Source organism: Talpa europaea (genome assembly GCF_964194135.1).
Source record: "Talpa europaea genome assembly, chromosome: X".
NCBI lineage: Eukaryota > Metazoa > Chordata > Mammalia > Eulipotyphla > Talpidae > Talpa > Talpa europaea.
In genome coordinates, this window is record NC_140081.1 from 28,333,707 (window position 1) to 28,351,817 (window position 18,111).

General features: G+C 38.5%; 1 protein-coding gene across 1 annotated transcript in view; it reads right to left on the reverse strand.

Annotated features, from left to right (window-relative positions):
• MAOB (monoamine oxidase B) overlaps positions 1 to 18,111 on the reverse strand; it is a gene marked incomplete at its 3' end in the record, with an annotated part of 102,661 nt that overhangs the window by 40,303 nt on the left and 44,247 nt on the right. The window contains exons 2-3 of the mRNA XM_084258695.1: positions 15,418 to 15,512; positions 14,269 to 14,406 (exon numbers count right to left, since the gene is read on the reverse strand). Coding sequence (XP_084114821.1) covers positions 14,269 to 14,406; positions 15,418 to 15,512 — 233 coding nt within the window. The remainder of the gene's footprint in view (positions 1 to 14,268; positions 14,407 to 15,417; positions 15,513 to 18,111) is intronic.

The window sequence follows — 18,111 nt, forward strand, 5'->3', positions numbered from 1 at the left end:
TACCTAAATCCTGCTATGTACCAGGTTATGATCCAAGAGCTGGAAATACATCAGTGGACAAAACAGAAAATTATACCTGCCTTCATGGAGCTTACATACTACCAGGAGAAGCAGAGAAAACCAAATACTTGATAGGATGTTAGGCATTTGTAAATGCTGTAAAAATACTAGAGCAGAGAAGAGATACACTAGGTAGAGATAAACAGGTGGGAGTGAGAGAAGCTGCTCCTTTTAAGATAAGGTTATCAGAGAAAGCCTCTTTGAGGAGGAGATAATGAGTGGTGATAATAGCAAGCATGATTTAGTTATCTGTTGCTGCATAAAGAAATAATCTCATGCCTTAAAACATTAATCTAATTATTTTAAAAAAGATTTATTTATTTATTTATACAAGCACAGGGTACAGTCAGAAGCGAGGCACCAGAGCCAGAGCAGGGAACAGAACAGGCAGACTGAGGAAGTACACTGCTGAGGGGAGCAGCGGGCGGCAGGAGAGGTCTGCGCGCCATGTGGGACTCTCGTCCGGCGGCCGGGGATCGAAACGGCGCTGCAGACGCTGCTGGCAGGTTCGCAACCCAGAGCTCAACCGCTGCACCACCGGGAAGGCCCAACATTAATCTAACTATTATTCCTCACAGTTCTGAAGGTTGACTGGGCCCAGCAGGGCACTTTTTGCTTGAGGTCATTCAGATGGCTGTATCAGAGAGTGGCTGTGGCTGTAGTCCCTGGAAGGTCCAAGTGGCTGGGTATCCAGGACAGTGGTAGGGACATCTGGAAGGTTGGATTTAGCAGGTACAGATGACAGGTGTGCCTATGTGTGGCCTCACCAGCACAGCAGCCTCAGGGTATTTGGACTTCTTTCATTGTGTATCTCAAGACTCCAAGAGTGAGTGCTCCAAGAGAGAAGTGGGCCCTGCCATTTTCTTTTTTTTTTTTTTTTTCAAGTAAGCCCTGCCATTTTCTTAACGCACGGGACCCAAAGTAGGAATAGTGTCAACTTGTGTCATATTCTATTGGTTAAAGCAGTGACATTGCCTTTCCAGATTCACGGGGAAGGGGCATTGAGCCCACCTCTCATTCTCCAGGGTAGGAGTGTCAAAGAATATATGTCCATCTTTAATCTGCCTGAATATACAGAAGCCATGGGTAGTAATAAACTTAGCATGCTAGAAGCTAGAGTAGCTAGACCAGAGTGAGCTAGGTCAGGATGTGGGTAAGGAGAGTCACGTATATAGTGAAGATTCAATTTTATTCATTCTCTTTCTAACTTATTTTTAACATTTTTTTCTACCAAGATTCTACACTCAAGGAACCTTAGCTCAAGCATGGACACACAGACAAGTTGTCAACAGTGATCTAGGAGAAATGCCTGGAACCAATAAGAGAGAAATATGAGGTCCTTAAAACAGCAGTGGTACAGCTTTTCTGGTCTCAGAGTGTTAGCAGCTTAAAAACAGCCTCTTGTTTTCAGATGAAGTCTCATCCTTTCTAATTCAAAATATCAATGTCATTAGGTATCATAACTGCTAAAACATCCACTCTACATAGGTCATCCTTAAATATGAAGATTTATCTTCTCTTTTATGCCTAAGCATGAAACTGCACACAAAGCAAGGCTTCCTCTAACCTTATTATGTTTATGCTTTGCAAAGGGAAAATGAAGTGAAGCTGAGATACATGTATGGCTGTCTACTCTCACGTCTATCTTGTATGCCACAGAGTCCCTGCTGTCTCACTAGAATGAACAGCTTTAATACTTCTAAAAATTCCTAGATTAAGAATGAAATGAGATGTTTCAATGTCTTCCAACAGTCCTTGATGTAACCAAAGGACAGTTCACGTCAGTGGTCTCTATGGGTTCCCAATACCACTAGAACATCAGGTAGGTCTCAGAAGGTTAAATGGGGTTAAAAAAATCTCTGGAGGGGGCCTCCCTGGTGGTGCAAGTGGTTAAGCGTCAGCACTATGAAGCTATCTGCAGCCTCTGCAGCATGAGTTCGACTCCCAGCCAGGGAGGTGACCCACATGGTGCAGCAGACATTTCCTGCCTCGCCCACTGCTCCCCTCAGCAGTGTATTTCAGTCAATCTGCCTGTTCTGTTTCCCACTCTGTCTCTGGTGAATCCTCTCACCCCCTGTACCTCTGGCCTTACCCCAGTTCTTATATACATAAATAAATAAATCTTTTAAAAAAAATCTCTGGGGAGCATAAGATAGGAAAAGGTAGCATTAGGGAGTGAAACCCTGGGAAGAAAAATGAGGAAGGTTGAGAACACACACCCACAGTTCAGCTGTCAATACCCTCACCCTTTTCCTATCTTTCTTGAGACGTCACCCATTCCTTTTTTTTTTTTGAAGATTTATATATTTATGCATACAAAAGCTGGGGTACAGGCCAAAGGTGTGGGGGGTGAGAGGATTCACTAGAGACAGAGTGGGGAACAGAACAGGCAGATTGACCGAAGTACACTGCTGAGGGGAGCAGAGGGTGAGTCAGGAGAGGTCAGCTGTGCCATGTGGGTTGCTCCCTGGCTGGTGGGGAATCAAACTTGTGCTGCAGAGGCTGCGGATTGCTTCATAGCTTGTGTCTTAACCCTTGCGCCACCAGGGTAGGCCCCAAGATGTCACCCATTCTTAACCCATGTAGGTGAGCACATCAGTTTAGCAGGCCAGTACATGAACTCTGGAGAGAGATTGATCAATGTTGGGTTCCCCAATTTATCACTTACCAACTGGGGAATTTGGGGACAAATTACCCAGATGCTTTATGCTTAAGTGGCTTCATTTGTAAGTAAGGGATAATAACAACCTTCTGGCTTTGTGGCTACTAAGTGAAAGAATGCATAGCAAATGTTTAGAATGGTACTTGGCATATACTGAAATTCAAAAAGTATTGGTTATTGTTGTTATTGTTCAATTAAATTTTGAACTGAATTTGCAAAAGACACAATACCATGTACGTTTCTTTCAATATGAGACTCTAAATTTAAGTGATTATGAATGGTGGGTCATTTTGTTGACTTGCACATGACTAGATACTGTCTGTAGCTGCTGCCCTTGACATTTGCGAACTTAAGATAGGGGAAACAGTAAATGTCAGCAGTAAAAGGTTCCAGGTCATTCTGCAGCTCTTTTGCTCAGAATTTTGCATGGAGCATATGTCCTGAAAGAGGAAATTTGACAATAGACAAGTATAGCACTTGGGGCCAGTTCTATGATTTCTTCTGAATTAGAAATAGTCAGGGACAGCTTAACTATTAAAATAATAATGCTATACAAAAAGTAATTATGCTCTCCGTAAAGTTTTCCCTTAAGTTTTTCAGCAAAGTGCTTCAAGATTTGGAAAGTAAGGGTTTCAAAGCATTCTCTACAGCACCATCTCAGGCCACCTTGAGCTCATGAAAATCTCTGGGACATGGCGTCTTCCTGTACACCTAGGACAGTTCCCTACAAGAGATTCAAAGTTGGTTTCTCCTTAGCAAACCACAGGGATATAAGGAATACCACACAGCTTACTTCCAAGTTCTTTGTCTTGTCAGACATTTGAAGTTGCCAGAATAAGTGACGTTAATCTGTGCCACAATTTAGGATTTCTGTTGTAAGCACTTAGGCATGCATTTTTACAGAAATATTTGCAAAAATACATAGAATCTGCTAACCATTGAGGCCTTTAGGCCTTTATTGTCCAGTACAAGACAGCACTCACTACATGTGGCTACTCCAAGCTGAGATATGCTATAAGTATAAAATACATACCAACTTTCAAAAGCTTAATACAAAAGGAGAATGTGTACTATGTTATTAATAAGGTTTTTTATTGAGTACATGTTGAAATGAAATAAAATGTATCATTGAAATTAGTGTCACTAGTTTCTTTTTTTGTTTTCAATATGATTACTAGAAAATTTTAAGGGATCTGGGTGGCACATGTTCTATTTCTGTGTTAAACAGTGCTGTCTGAAGATATTTTAACAAGTATATCTAGATATCATGTATATGTCAAAGGGGAGAAATTAATCTATTTTGATTCTTGGAACTTTGGTTATTTAGGAATTAGTAAATTTTGATACACTTACTGTCTCTGGACAACTCTACATAATCACCACTGCTGCCACTTAACAAGCTAGTGGAAAGGGTCTTCAAGGGCCCTAATAATAACTACTGCCCCATGTTAGTATCTAAAGAAATCAGAGAGAACTGAAGGACACTTGGAAAGTAACACAAGCAGAAAAGGAGATTTTAAATTTCTCTTTTCCGATAGCTGTTTATTCTCTTTGCATATGTGAGTTTAGTTGCAGCCAAATGCTGATGTTCCAGCTTACTAATCATTTGAGAAACAAATAAAGAAGAGACGTAAAAGGAGGGAGAAGATCATGTTCAGTGTATATGGAGTCTATGCAAATATTTTCAGGGTAAGTCTATTGATATGGTTCTCTTTTGAAAAAAAATTATAAAGCTTCATTCTACAAGGGGTCTTACCATTTAAATTCTTACTTGGTACTAAGACTCCCCAGAGTCTGTAAGAAAAGTTTGTTTTTAAAGGAAAGTAAACAGACCCTAGCCTTCCTATCAAAATGTTCTTTGCATCTTCAGTGTATGATAGCAGGCTTGTCACTGAGAAAGGTGTTCATCGGTGCCTCTTCTTAGCCTTTCTTTTTAAAAGCTTAAAGCACAAAGGACAGGTACAAATATCTTTCTTTTTTATGTGGAAAAATCAATGGACAAAAGTATAAATAACATGGCCAAGTTTGCACAAACTGTCAACGATGAAGAGAGAGTATGTGTGTAGGTGTCAGACCTGGGGAACATTCTGCAGTCCAGTAATACCAGGATGAGAGTCTTTGAGGTTCTGCATTCAAACAGCTGCTTTGGGATCTAGACTGTCTAAACTCAAAGGGTCGGACTTTAGTCACTAAGCCTGGCTGGAAGCAGTTTGGATGTTGTTAATAGATGTGTAACCCGGGTGACTGCTGCTTAGGCAAGTGAGAATCACAGAGATCTGCTGGAAACTCTGGACTGAACCCCTTCTCATAGTCCATGAACCCTGAAAAATGGAGTCTGGCTAATTGCATTTTTTAAGTTAAAAATGAAAGGAACTCTCTATAAAATGTTTCAGAAGTATCAAAAAGTACAGAGAAGAAAGCAACAAATTACCTCAAATCACACCATTCCTATTAGAATAAATAGCTATGCTATGTGGTGTATGGTTTTCTAGACCTTTTTGCAAATAACTACAAGATAGAAAGATGGATACATAGATGGATGGACAAATGAATGCATGGATGGATGGATGGATGGATGGATGGATGAAAAGTTGACAAGGATGGATAAATGAACAAGTGGATGATTGAGAGAGGAATGAAAGAAACAAGAAAGAAAGGAAAGGAGGGAGGGAGGAAGGGGGAGGAAAAAGGATTGAAGGAGGAAAGAGTAAAGAAAGAAATACAAATGTCTGTGAATTAAATTGCAATGTACGTGCTATTGTTCATGACATAAATATAGGAAGTGCTAAACTTCAAATAAATGTTGTATGGCCCCTAGAGCTATTAGTTTCTGAAAAAGTCCTGTAGCATAAAATCAAAAGATCATAAAAATCATTGAGATTTGAATCTTTGTTTTTTTATTAGTTACAGGTTTAATTTTGGCAGAGACTGATTCCATACAATGAAGGAAGATTTCAGTATCATTTGCCCTTCTTCTTCCTTTCTCACCTTCTCCAAATTTTGATTTTTGTAGATTACATCATTTTTTTAAGATAAAAGGATTTAAAAATACATTCTCTAGTACCTGCTATACTGCTATTATAATTCTTCTAATTCTTTATATTGAGATATTTTTGTATTTGATATTTAACATCCATTTCACCAAAGCTTAGACATTCTTTAGTTATTCATTTTGAATCAGCATTTAATGATATCTTGAAGTACAGTGCTGCTATGACAAAATTTAAATTATATGTCACTGGCTTAGTGGACAGGATGCAGGTGGCCAGAAAAGAGATGTCACACGATTGAAAGGTACAAAAAGTGGCAGAGCATTGGCAAAACTCTTGGAAAAATAATTTGAGAGGCAGACCAAATACTAACTGTAAAACTGTAGGAGAAACTTTTGGGGTATTACCGTTGTTGGTTTTTACTTGCAATTCATATGCTTTTAGCAATGGTTGAGTTGTGGGAATTGAACAGGCAGGATTAAAACCTTCAGTTTTTCTTGCATCAATTCTCAAATTTTCTGATCTAGAGCATTGTCTTTTCCTGCTTTAATTATAGGAGAAGAATTTTTCCTTCGTTTTATCTTATATAGTCATTTTTCCTATTTTCTTCTTGTTCATTTCCTTTCATATTGATCTCAAAAATTCCACACCATCGCAAATCTGTACCCAAAATAATTGAATTTATGTAGCCCAATGCCTTGCATAGTAGCAAAATATATTAGATGTGCAATAAATCTTGGGTGATTTGAATAGAGTGTAGATACTTATGAATAACTGGCAAAATAGCGATTATATTTCAGTGTTCTTACTACAGAATGTTATATATCTCTTTAAAAGGATATCTACAAAGAAATTTTAATGATGTTGTAAAATAGTTGTGAAAAATCGTAAGTGAAAAAAGCAGACCTAAAAACTTTTGTCATGTGAAAATATAAACATCAGAAAAGATCAACACCTTGATTACATCAAATTGAAAAGCTTCTATAAAGCAAAAGACACATTAACCAAAACAGACACTCCACTGACTGGGAAAAAATCTTTGCACTCCAGTCAACTGATAAGGGACTGATTACAAAAATATACAAAAAACTCACACAACTCAACAAAAACAATCCAGTCAAGAAATGGGCAGAAGAACTTAAAAGACATTTCGCCAAAGAGGAAATGCAAATGGCCAACAGGCATATGAAAAAATGTTCAACGTCCCTTATCATCAGGGAAATGGAAATCAAAACCACACTGAGATACCACCTTACACCTGTAAGAATGGCACATATCAAACAAAAAAACAACAACAAAAAATAACTAGCAACAACAAATGTTGGCGAGGATGCGGTGAAAAAGGAACTCTCCTACATTGCTGGTGGGAGTGCAAACTGGTCCAACCACTATGGAAAGCTGTCTGGAGATTCCTCAGTCTACTAAAAATGGAGCTACCATATGACCCAGCAATCCCACTCCTAGGGATCTACCCAAAGGACACAAAAACAGTCATTCAAAAGAACACCTGTACCCCTATGTTTATTGCAGCACTATTTACAATAGGTAAAACCTGGAAACAACCCAAATGCCCAAAAATAGATGACTGGATCAGGAAGATGTGGTATATATACACAATGGAATATTATTCAGCAATTTAAAAAGATAAACTCATGCCATTCGCAGCAACGTGGATGGAGCTAGAAGGAATTATGCTCAGTGAGATAAGTCAGAAGGAAAAGGAAAAATATCGGATGGTTTCACTTACAGCAGGAATATAGGGGAACCAAATAAGACAGCAGTGTAAAAAAATAATAAAAGTACAAAACACAACAAAATAAAAACAGGCAATTATAAACCAGAGACATACTGCAGGGGAGGAGGAGGAGAGGGATCAGAGGGAGGGAGGGAGGAGCACAGGGGACTGAGGTGATGGTTCACGGGTGCATTGGTGAAGGAAACTCTATGGGGACTACACCTGAGGGGGTGGGGGAAGCAAATATTGTTTAAAAATGAACAATAATGTAAAAAAATTTAAAAAACCTAAAAAAATATAAACATCAGAAATGAAGAATATTAACAAAATTTGTGTTTGTGTGTGTGTGTAATCTTGAAGTAACAGGAGTAATTCAAGTAACAGAACACTAATCATCCTACTTCCAAAAAGGTTATTACGAAGTAATCAGGAAAGTGAGGATGCAGGTCTTGGGAAGGAGCCAGCGAAATGGAACATTTTAAGGATAGGATGATCTTGAAATGGATTTTTCCAAGATGTGAAAGTTCAACTTTGGCAGGAAGGAAGCCAGGCAAGCCAGGTGCTAGGGCTCAGGAGGAAATGACAGAAATCCTCCCTTGTGAGGGCCAGTGAGCGCTTTGTGGTGTATCCTTGGCAACCGAAGACCTCAGTTCATGCTCTAATCCCATCCTTTCCTGTCATATGCAATTACCATCCTTAGCTTTTATGTTCTCCATTTAATGGAGATAAAACTTCTAGGTCACAGCTAAATACTTTCCGTTTATTTGGGCCTCACAAATGTCTAAACTCACAAACATGAGCCCCAAATAAGATACAGGAATACTTTATTTATTGTGCTTCACAGATTCTGCATTTTTTACAAGGTCTCCTACAAGCAAAAGGATGACGATTCATTGAAGATTCAGAAGATGGTTAACATTTTTCAGCAATAAAGTGTTTTTAATTAAGGGAAGTACACTTTTTAGACATATTGCTACTGCATACTTAATAGACTATAGTCTAGTATATACATAACTTTTATATGTATTAGGAAACAAAATCCTGTGACTTGCTTTATTGTGATACTTGTTAAACTGCAATGGTCTGGAATTGAATTCACAACATCTCTGAGGTGTTCCTATATCAGATATGAATGCACTTGGTATGTTCCAGATGTTCATCTCAGAGTGATATCACCACTGTTATTATTTGCTGGTCACAGCACAGGCCAAGAGAAAAACTTTGACTATGTGGTTAAACTCATAATCCACATCTATGCCTTCCTGCAGGCTGTTGCTGAGGGGAGCAAGGTAGCCTAACACATGTTAGGCCCTCTTGAACTTCCTCTCAATGCATACTTCCTTTACCCAGATGTGTGTGTATGTGCATGTGTGTTCAGAGAGAATATGTTGACTTTTTCGTATTTTAAGTTCCAAATGGAAATGTTGCAGTAGAATAAATTCATTTTATATCCCAAGCTGTTATTCCAAATACAGCCACTGAAGGTACAATTTTCAGCAAATTATTACAGCATATTCTCTAAAGAGGACAAATGTGTGTTTGGGTTTCCAGAATAACTTAACATAAGCTTCAGAATGATCATCAGGCTAATGAGTTTCACTTGCTGAAGAGGACATTCTTATTCTCCACATTTTTTCCTTGGGAAAAAGCCTTCTTTCCAACAAATAAGAAATAAAATATGGGAGAAAAGAAGGTTCTTGAAGCCCATCTCAGCTAGGGCAGACTCCAGGAGCCAGTGAGCTCTGTGTGGCATGTGTGGATCTGTGCGAAACAGGCAGCTGTTCCTGGGTGAAATACAAGAGTTTGCCTAACCTGTTCCTGGAGACTTCTGTCATCATGAGAGAGGCAAGTGCACCCCTGCACTTTGATCCAGGCTTCCCCTAGATTAATAGGATTGGGGGCAGGGTCATGGAGAAGTGGGGACAGTAAGAGCCCAGAGAAGACCAGGCACTCTGCACTGCTGATTTCTGGGAGATGCTGAGGTCCTGCACAACAGGACAATTTCCATTTGCCAAATGCAATTATGATTTCAATATTTTATTTCACAATATTTCAACTCTAATTCTGCTGCCGTTCCTCAATACCAAGATACAGTTTAGCAACTGCAATCGCCTCATACCAATTCAATGAACAGGTCTTACAGACAGAACACTCTCTTACAGACAGAACACTGCTCTCTGCCTTTATGAACTGTTTTCTCAATAGGATTTCAGAGTTTTCAACAAATTGAGGGATTATGCCAAATACTGCCTCCTCATGAGACTGTCTGAGCAACAGCAAATGTAGCAGCAACAATAGGCAATATATTTGAGAGATGCCTCTTCAAGCATCTCTTGAGGTTGGGCACATGCAACACCAAAGGGACTTTGACAATCAGCTTGGTTTCTGCCCACATAGAAGCAGACTAAGACCAGAAAGTCATTTTTCTTAGTTTCTCCAGATAACTGAAGTTTGGCAGTGATTATCAGTGTGAAATTTGACTCTTAATTTTAAGTCACGCTGTATCATTACATGTATCAAACTCTTAACTGTTCAGCCTTTGGGCCTAAAGAATTTTCAAGTGTACTTTGACTAGATATTAGGACCAATTGCAGACTGATACAAGGATCTGAGACAGAGAATCTTTATTTGCTGATAGTTCAAATTGTACCAACCTTCAGAATTTTCTCCAACATCTTCAAAGAAGCCAAAAGAATGAACAAACAAGAAACAACAAGCTAACCAGACACATGGATGCACTCAATGCGAGAGAAAGAGATGTAAGTCAGAATATACACTAAGTTTTCTTAAGAAGTTTTTTTGGTTGCTTTCTTTTTAATTATGAGATATTCTCCAAAAGGGGGCAAATTCTACAAGTCATTCCCAAGGCTTCTAAACAGATGTCTTCTAAACTGTACTAGCAGAAATTAGCATGACTGTAAAACAAACAATTATTGTTAAGCATCAACAGCCACATTACTAATTGTAGAAGAAAAGACTTTCTGAATTATATAGATTTCAGCTGAAGTGATGGCTGTTCCCACTGATAATTAAATCCCAATATAGCTTTGGATTCACATATTTTATTCAAGAACAAGGATTTGGGGGCCTCCCCAGCAGCGCAGGGGGTTGAGCACAGCACTGTGAAGCTGTCCGTAGCCTCTGTAGCACAAGTTCGATCCCCGGCGCTCCAGGGAGCTACCCACATGGTGTAGCAGACCTCTCCTGCCTTGCCTGCTGCTCCCCTCAGCAGGGTATTTCGGTTGGTCTGCCTGTTTGGTTCCCCGCTCTATCTCTGGTGAATCCTCTCACCCCCACACCTCTGGCGTGTACCCCAGTTCTTGTATGCATAAAAAATAAATCTTAGAAAAAAAGAAAAAGGATTTGGAAAACCACATTTTAACAACATAAAACAGATCTACATAGCACTAAAAATGACTGCCACTCGGAAGACAGGCATTTCTCAGAGAGCAGAGGGCAGACAGTCATGGAGCTTGCCCATCACAACATACCAGGGATTTATGGGTGCCTATTATGAAGCCATCATGTATACACCCCATCTAGGCAGACCATTTCTTCTACAACACTAGGGAGGTGGTGATACTGGGAGCCACTGTTTCTAGAGAAAGACAGTCTTCCTTTGTGAAGCTACCCCATCAAGAGCTGCTGTACTTCCCCCTCTTGTGGGTAGCTCCATTTCATCAGTTTCAATTTCAATCAGCATTGTTCCTTAGTTTAATGTTATTAAGGCTGCACATGAAATTGTCTCCATCAATGACCATGTAAGAAATTTAAAAGCAGATTCCCTGAGCAGGTTGATTTGAATAACAGTCTCTAACAATAAGGTAAGAAGCATACTTGATCCTCTCAGGCTTTGGGTTAGAAATACACATTTTCATTGAAGAAAACAGGCAGAAACATACTATATATTTGCATGATTATAGTTTTTAGTTGGGAAAAGTAGTTATTTCCAAACTCCATTTTCTGGCATGTAGGAGGTAGACTGTCAGAGTTCTGGTCAATAATTCCAGAAATAGATATAGCCACATGAGAGCATTTCACAAGTTAAAAGTGAAAAAAACGACATGTGAGCAAAGATGGGGGTGGGGGCGGGTGGTGGTTATGGAGGACAAGCATCTAGTTTTGGGAGGACTTCTTAGCTATGAAATCTTTCTCATATTTGTTATCATGTAGTTCTTCATCGTTTATGACTATTAGGAAGTCAGATTAGCACCTCTGTCAAGATTGCAAAAACCTTTGCTTCCCAGCCTCACTGGTGTTTCAGTTGTCTCACTGATGAGAATTAGAGACTAAGTTGCAGCAAACATACATATATGCATACATATTTGTAGACAACATTTTTTAAGAGCACTGATATTTCTCATTTCCTCCAGCAGAGGTCAGAAAATAGCAATCCAGGAATATAAAAATATAAACCAAGAGAATATTTTACAGGGATTTTCTCTACATAGGATCATGAAAGGGCTCTTAAATTGTTTTTCTTTACCAATATTTTCCTATTGTATATTTACAATAAACATGGCACAATTATTATTTTTGTAATAATTAAAAGCAATCATTTATTTTAAATTTTATAAAGAACACTGTTGGCATAGGTATTTATCTTCTATAAATCAGGAATGCTGCTTGATTTTCCTAGCTTCACAGATTACTTGAAATAGTCTAAGAGCAGAACACGTGGCCATCACGGTGAAAAATTATTTAAGTGTAATAACGTTTCCACAATTGATGACTGAACAATCGTTTTCAAACAAGGAAGTTAATGTCAGTCATAAGATTACCAGAAAAACAAAGCATGCTGGCCAAAACCCCTGACTACCAAGAACCCCTGCATACACAAAGACAGAGAAGTGAATATAATCTCTAGTCATCTCCTTTGTCTACAGAAACGAAAGTGAGATCTTAGTGTTCGGGGAGTCAGTCTCTGCAAATTTTATATGTGATGACAAGGAACACAGAAGAAATCGATGAATATGACCTACATTTAAAAGTGAGGAACCCAAAGAAGGATGTTTACTAAAGTGCTGCTGATTGATGATCAACAAATCACACTGTCTCCATGCTACACTTTTATTTCTAATTCAATGTCTTTTTTTTTTCCTGCTAGACATATATAAGGTGAAAAGCCTTATAAAACAAAATCTGAAGGTCAACCAAAACATTTATGTATAAGTTAAGAAAATCTTTTACCCACGTTTATTCCAAATTAGATAAATGTTTATTTCCTGTTTTATTAAATGATTCATGATGTACAATCTCTTATTTGTCCTTCTTGATATCATCACTCATCAATAATACAAGAGGATCAACACTGTTATGTAAATCAGGACTGCTACTCGTTAATTCTATCTCCTACGTGAGTGATTTCTACCGTGAGGAATATGTGTCTATACCGCTTATATCTTCATATGGAGCTCAGTGAGGGGGAGAGAGGCAAGACCGATACTCAAAACCTCTGCCTGTTCTATGGGACTCCAAGGTGGGGTCCAAAGTGGTGACTCTTTGCATGTCTGTGAACATCTGTGACTTTTTCGATCAAGTGACAATGATGAAGGGAAACTAAAGATCAGGGAGATGCGGAAGTCTGAGACAGTAACATGGCAAAAGATTGGAATCCACAGAGGAGTGTGGCCAGAGAGAAATCCCTAGGGGTGCATTGGTCTAAGGGCTTATTAGAATTAGAATGTCCAACATTCAATTCTAAGCTGTTGGTGTTTCAACAATTAACCCTTCACCTCCCAACCAATATCCAACCCCCGCCCGGCCACCACCACTACCACCAAACCGTCAGTGCTCAAAGCATCAGAGTTCTGCACCACACAAATGTTTGTGGGATAGTGTGTGACAAACAGTTGTGTTTGTACCCAGGCTGGCAGGAGTAAAGGGAAGGACAGTCACAGGACCAGGACAGGAAATGTGAATGAGTTTAAGTGTTAAATGATCATAGAAATGGAGACCCAGTAAACTCACAGAAATCTTGGTATGATCAGTGTAACTTTCAGACAAAAGATGAGTTATGTGACTTGAGCTATTTTTATGTAAATCTCTAGAGAAGAGTAATTTAACTGATATATAAACACACACATATATTTACATATGTATTTAGTCAATAATAAGATTTCAATACTGCAATAGTCATATTACCAATACTTTTTATAATGTGCTATCCAGAGCAACATTTGTAAAACTGTAGACAGGTTTTTATATCACACTAAAGAGCACCAGGTATTTATTTATTATTATTTTTAAATTTTTTTTTTAAGATTTATTTATTTATACAAGAGCTAGGGTACAGGCCAGAGGCAGGAGGGTGAGAGAATTCACCAGAGACAGAGCTGGGAATGGAACAGGCAGACAACCGAAAACACTGCTGAGGGGAGCAGCAGGCGAGGCAGGAGAGGTCTGCCACGCCATGTGGGTATCTCCTTGGCTGATCGGGAGTCGAATCCACGCTGCACGGGCTGCAGACAGCTTCACAACGCTGAGCTCAACCCACTGCATCACCGGGGAGGCCCAAGTCCCAGGTATTTAAATAGAAGTATTTCATTAATCATATATATTTTTTCTCTATGGCTTTTGTTAAACTTCTTACCCTATGGGCAACATTGCTTTGTCAATAAATTTCCCAAATAGGTTTAGAATTCTCACTTAATTCCTCCTTGCTAACCATGAAAAAATTGTCAGAGTGGCTGAAATACATTTATAAAGCACATATGTATCATTCTGCTATACAAAAGATTCTGAGAGAGTGATCTAGAATATTTACATGGAAATACGTATAAAATTACCTGCAAATCCTTGAAAGGCTGGCCCAGGCTTACCTTTACGTGGTGGATCAGACGTTCTACTTCATTCACTTTGTAGGTCTCCAGTCCTAGATCCTTGGCTAATCTTAAAATACGATTCTGGGTTGGCCCAATATAGGATCCTCCAAGGTCCACATATTTAACCTTTTGGTTCTGTTTTCCCATGGAAAAATAAAGATAAGTATTTGTGAAAATGTTATTCCTAAGTTAAAAGAGGACATTACTGAAATAAGCAAATAGGCATTTCACAGGGTATAGAAGCACCTAGAGGTATATATCATGGAAAACTGGATTTTGTTCTCAAATCTTTTTCATCCATGTGACATAGCAATTATTAAATCATTCTCTAATTTAAAGCAAAATTAATTGAACACTGAATAAGCAAGAGACTTGTGAACTCCATCATTCACAATATACCACAACATGGTTTGTTTTTTAGTGCCTTTAATTTGTAAGCTATGAACCATTGATAAATTTCTCTTAATTCAGGTTAACTGTGATGCACCCTGATACTAGAAGGTAAGCAAGAAAGGAAATGATCACTTCCCTTATATGGTTTGCTAATATAAATACAGACATTTGAAAACCAACATCAGGGAAAATTTGGTTATAATTTGAACCTTTGAAATTGCTTTTATGTTCAGTAGCAAATTTTCTCTATGGTTTGAATCAACTTCACTTGCAGTCACTAAGGAACAACTTTTGACCAAAAAGTGAGTAGGAAAGCTCTCTGCGTCTGAACATGTTTAAGCATAACTGGGTACTTATCACTCAGGGACACGAAAGGTCTCCCTCTTTCCTTTCTTTCTTTTTTTTTTTTGGCTTGTTTATTTATTGTCCAGCCCCTCCACTTACCCTCCTACCCCTCGAAAAAGAATGTAACTTTTACAAGGGCAGTGATTTTGTTTTATTCATTTTAAATAGGTATATTCCAAACACCTATTTTTGGTGCAATAAATTAATGGGCAGCTGCTAAGTGTCATAAAATGGAAAGAGAAAAGAGACAGAAGAAAGTTGAAAAGGAAGCAAATTGAAAGATAGGTAATGGAGAATGTTTCAGAGTAATTTTTCCTTTCTTGAAAAGATTCAAATGAAATTCAAGACTTTCAGAAAAAAAAATTCAATTTCAGTCCCACTTTCTCCCCTACATCTTTAATATCTTACCCTAATGGTGTAAGTCCTGCCTCCCACACGGTCGCGGGCTTCCAGAACAACCACACTCAGGCCAGACTCATGCAGAAGTTTGGCTGCTGCCATACCTGGGAGAGAACACAATGAGAATTCAGAATCTAACATTCTCCAGGGACCAGAGATAAGCTCCTCATGCTAACACTCAGCGAGGAAAGCCACACACATGGCTCACGGTTACATTCGGCTTACAGGTGGCCAGTGTTTCTCAGTGGAGGCCCAAATTCCAAGTTTGGTGAATCAACTGCTATTTCTAGAATGAACAAAAAGGACTTCATTTTTGGTAAATGTCTCAAATCTTAAAAACATCTGTGGTTACTATATAAAAATGTCTATCTTTTGGGACTAAATTATATGATTGTATAACAGCACAAATAAAAACACAAGCTCACACTACAAAGAAATATATACCCCCAGCAAGAACAGGAACAAGCAGTTTAGCCACTGACTTCACTCTCAAGGAAATCAGAAAAAACAGTTAATTAGGAAGGGTGGGGAGACTGAACTCTCAAAGCATGTGAGAGGAACTAGATTTACTGCTAAAATCAGACTTTCGGAGGTTGATGTAAAGCTTCAAAACCAAGAACATTCAATTTGAACTCCTTAGGCATCCTAATTGCCCATGTCATCCATTGATATAAACGAAATGACTCCATTCACTCATTCATCCATTTATCATTAATGCAGTCAAAAATAATAAATATCTACTATATTCTCACCATCATGAATACAGCTTTAAAAAACCAGTTTTACACTAATTCAAGAGGAAACTTGCGCTCCCATATTCACTGCAGTACTTTTTACAACAGCCAAGCTATGGAAAAAACCTAAATGCCCAAAAACAGATGAGTGGGTCAAGAAGTTGTGGTATAAAATGATGTAAAAATATATAAATAAATTTCAAAAAAAATGTGGTATATATATATATATATATATATATAATGGAATACTACTCAGTGATCAAAAAAGACAAACACGCCATTTGTGGCAACATGGATGGAGCTGGAAGGGAATATGCAAAGCAAAATAAGTCAGAAGGAGAGAGAAATACTAGATGGTGTCACTAATATGTGGAATATAGAGAAATCAAATAATGGGTGAGATAAAGTCAAACTTAAAAACTCACCCTTGAAAGCTGACCACAGAACGGAGCTACCCAGGGCTGGGGGTGGGGGTAAGAAGAGAGGGGGAAAGGAAGGGGAGGGGAGAAAACAAAGTGGGGAGGGAGCGAGCACAATGGACTGTGATGGAGGACTATGGGTGCTTTGGTGGTAGACGCACTATGGTAAAACCACCTCAAGGAGGGGATCCTATACTTCCAAAATACAAATGGCGATATAAACCAAGATTACCTCAATAAAATAATTTAAATAAAAGAAATGACAAAATTAAAAATCAGTTTTATTGTGATAGACTTACATATAATTAACTTTACTTGGTGAGTTTAGTAAGTTTCGACAAAGAAGAAGCTCATTGTAGAGTTCATATGTGTAGTCTTGGGTATATATACATCCTGGATAAAGTTTTTGACCTCAAGGCCTTAAACTAGCCTCTTTAAAACCACTCATGCAGTATTTAGTAAGAGTTGATTCAGATAACAGAACTCTGGAGCTGTCACCACGATGAACTGAATTTGCTCAGTTCCAGTTACCTTATTCATTCTATAGAAGACCAAGGAAATGCTAAGGTAAGACACGGTACCTGACAGATACATAAAACAGCTTCTATCTTCTCAGCTTCTATCTTTCCAAAGTAACAGTTCTGGGACCTTTAGACCCTACTAGTGCAAATAATAAGACTCCAGTGGAAATATCTCATGCTACAGTGTTCACCACACTTGAGATGCTATTCGCAGTGCTTTAATTATTCAATGATTTCTCATGACAGCCGAATGAGATAAGACATCATTGATATCCTTATCTTACAGCTGAGGAAACTGAAGCACAAAAAGGTGTCTAAGGTCACATAAAGAGCCAGTGGGTGGTTTCGCTCCAACGACTGTATTGGTAACCTCTGAGCCCACTGCTGTATGCAGGGCCTCGTAACCATCCTCTTCACAGATTGCATCTCTTGATTTTGCCACTAGGAAAAATTTCGTCTCAAAAGATATTTTTCACTTTATTTGGATCAATGTGCTTTAAATACACCTTTGTATCTTGTGGTTGATAAGAATCCGTGGAACATAAAATATGAACCCACATAGAAACCATAATAAAAAGCCAAGGTTTCATTCAACATCCATTGGTTATCCAACAAGAGGAAACTCAATTTTTTTTTAAAGAGTCTGACTTGACATTTCATTATTTGAATTAATCCATCTTCTCGTTTTTCTCCTTGGGGGGAAGACAGGGCTTCCTGTTGTGGTGGGGGAAGGGCCCCCCAATCCACAGGCCCAACAACATGCAGGAACATCACACAAACTGAATTGAGGAACACATGGCTTGCATTTCTAATTCTAGTTTCCTAATTTTCTTCTTTACCTCCATAAGAAAGAGAAAACATTTCTATGTAGATTCAAAATTGCAGACAATTCAGTCATTTTTCTTATCAGGCATGAGTTCAACAAATAAAATATGACACAATATGCAGCCATAGTAACAGCTGTTATCAGAGAATTCAGACAGACCTACTGAGCCTGCTGAGGCTTAAACAAAAGGTTCAGAACGAAAT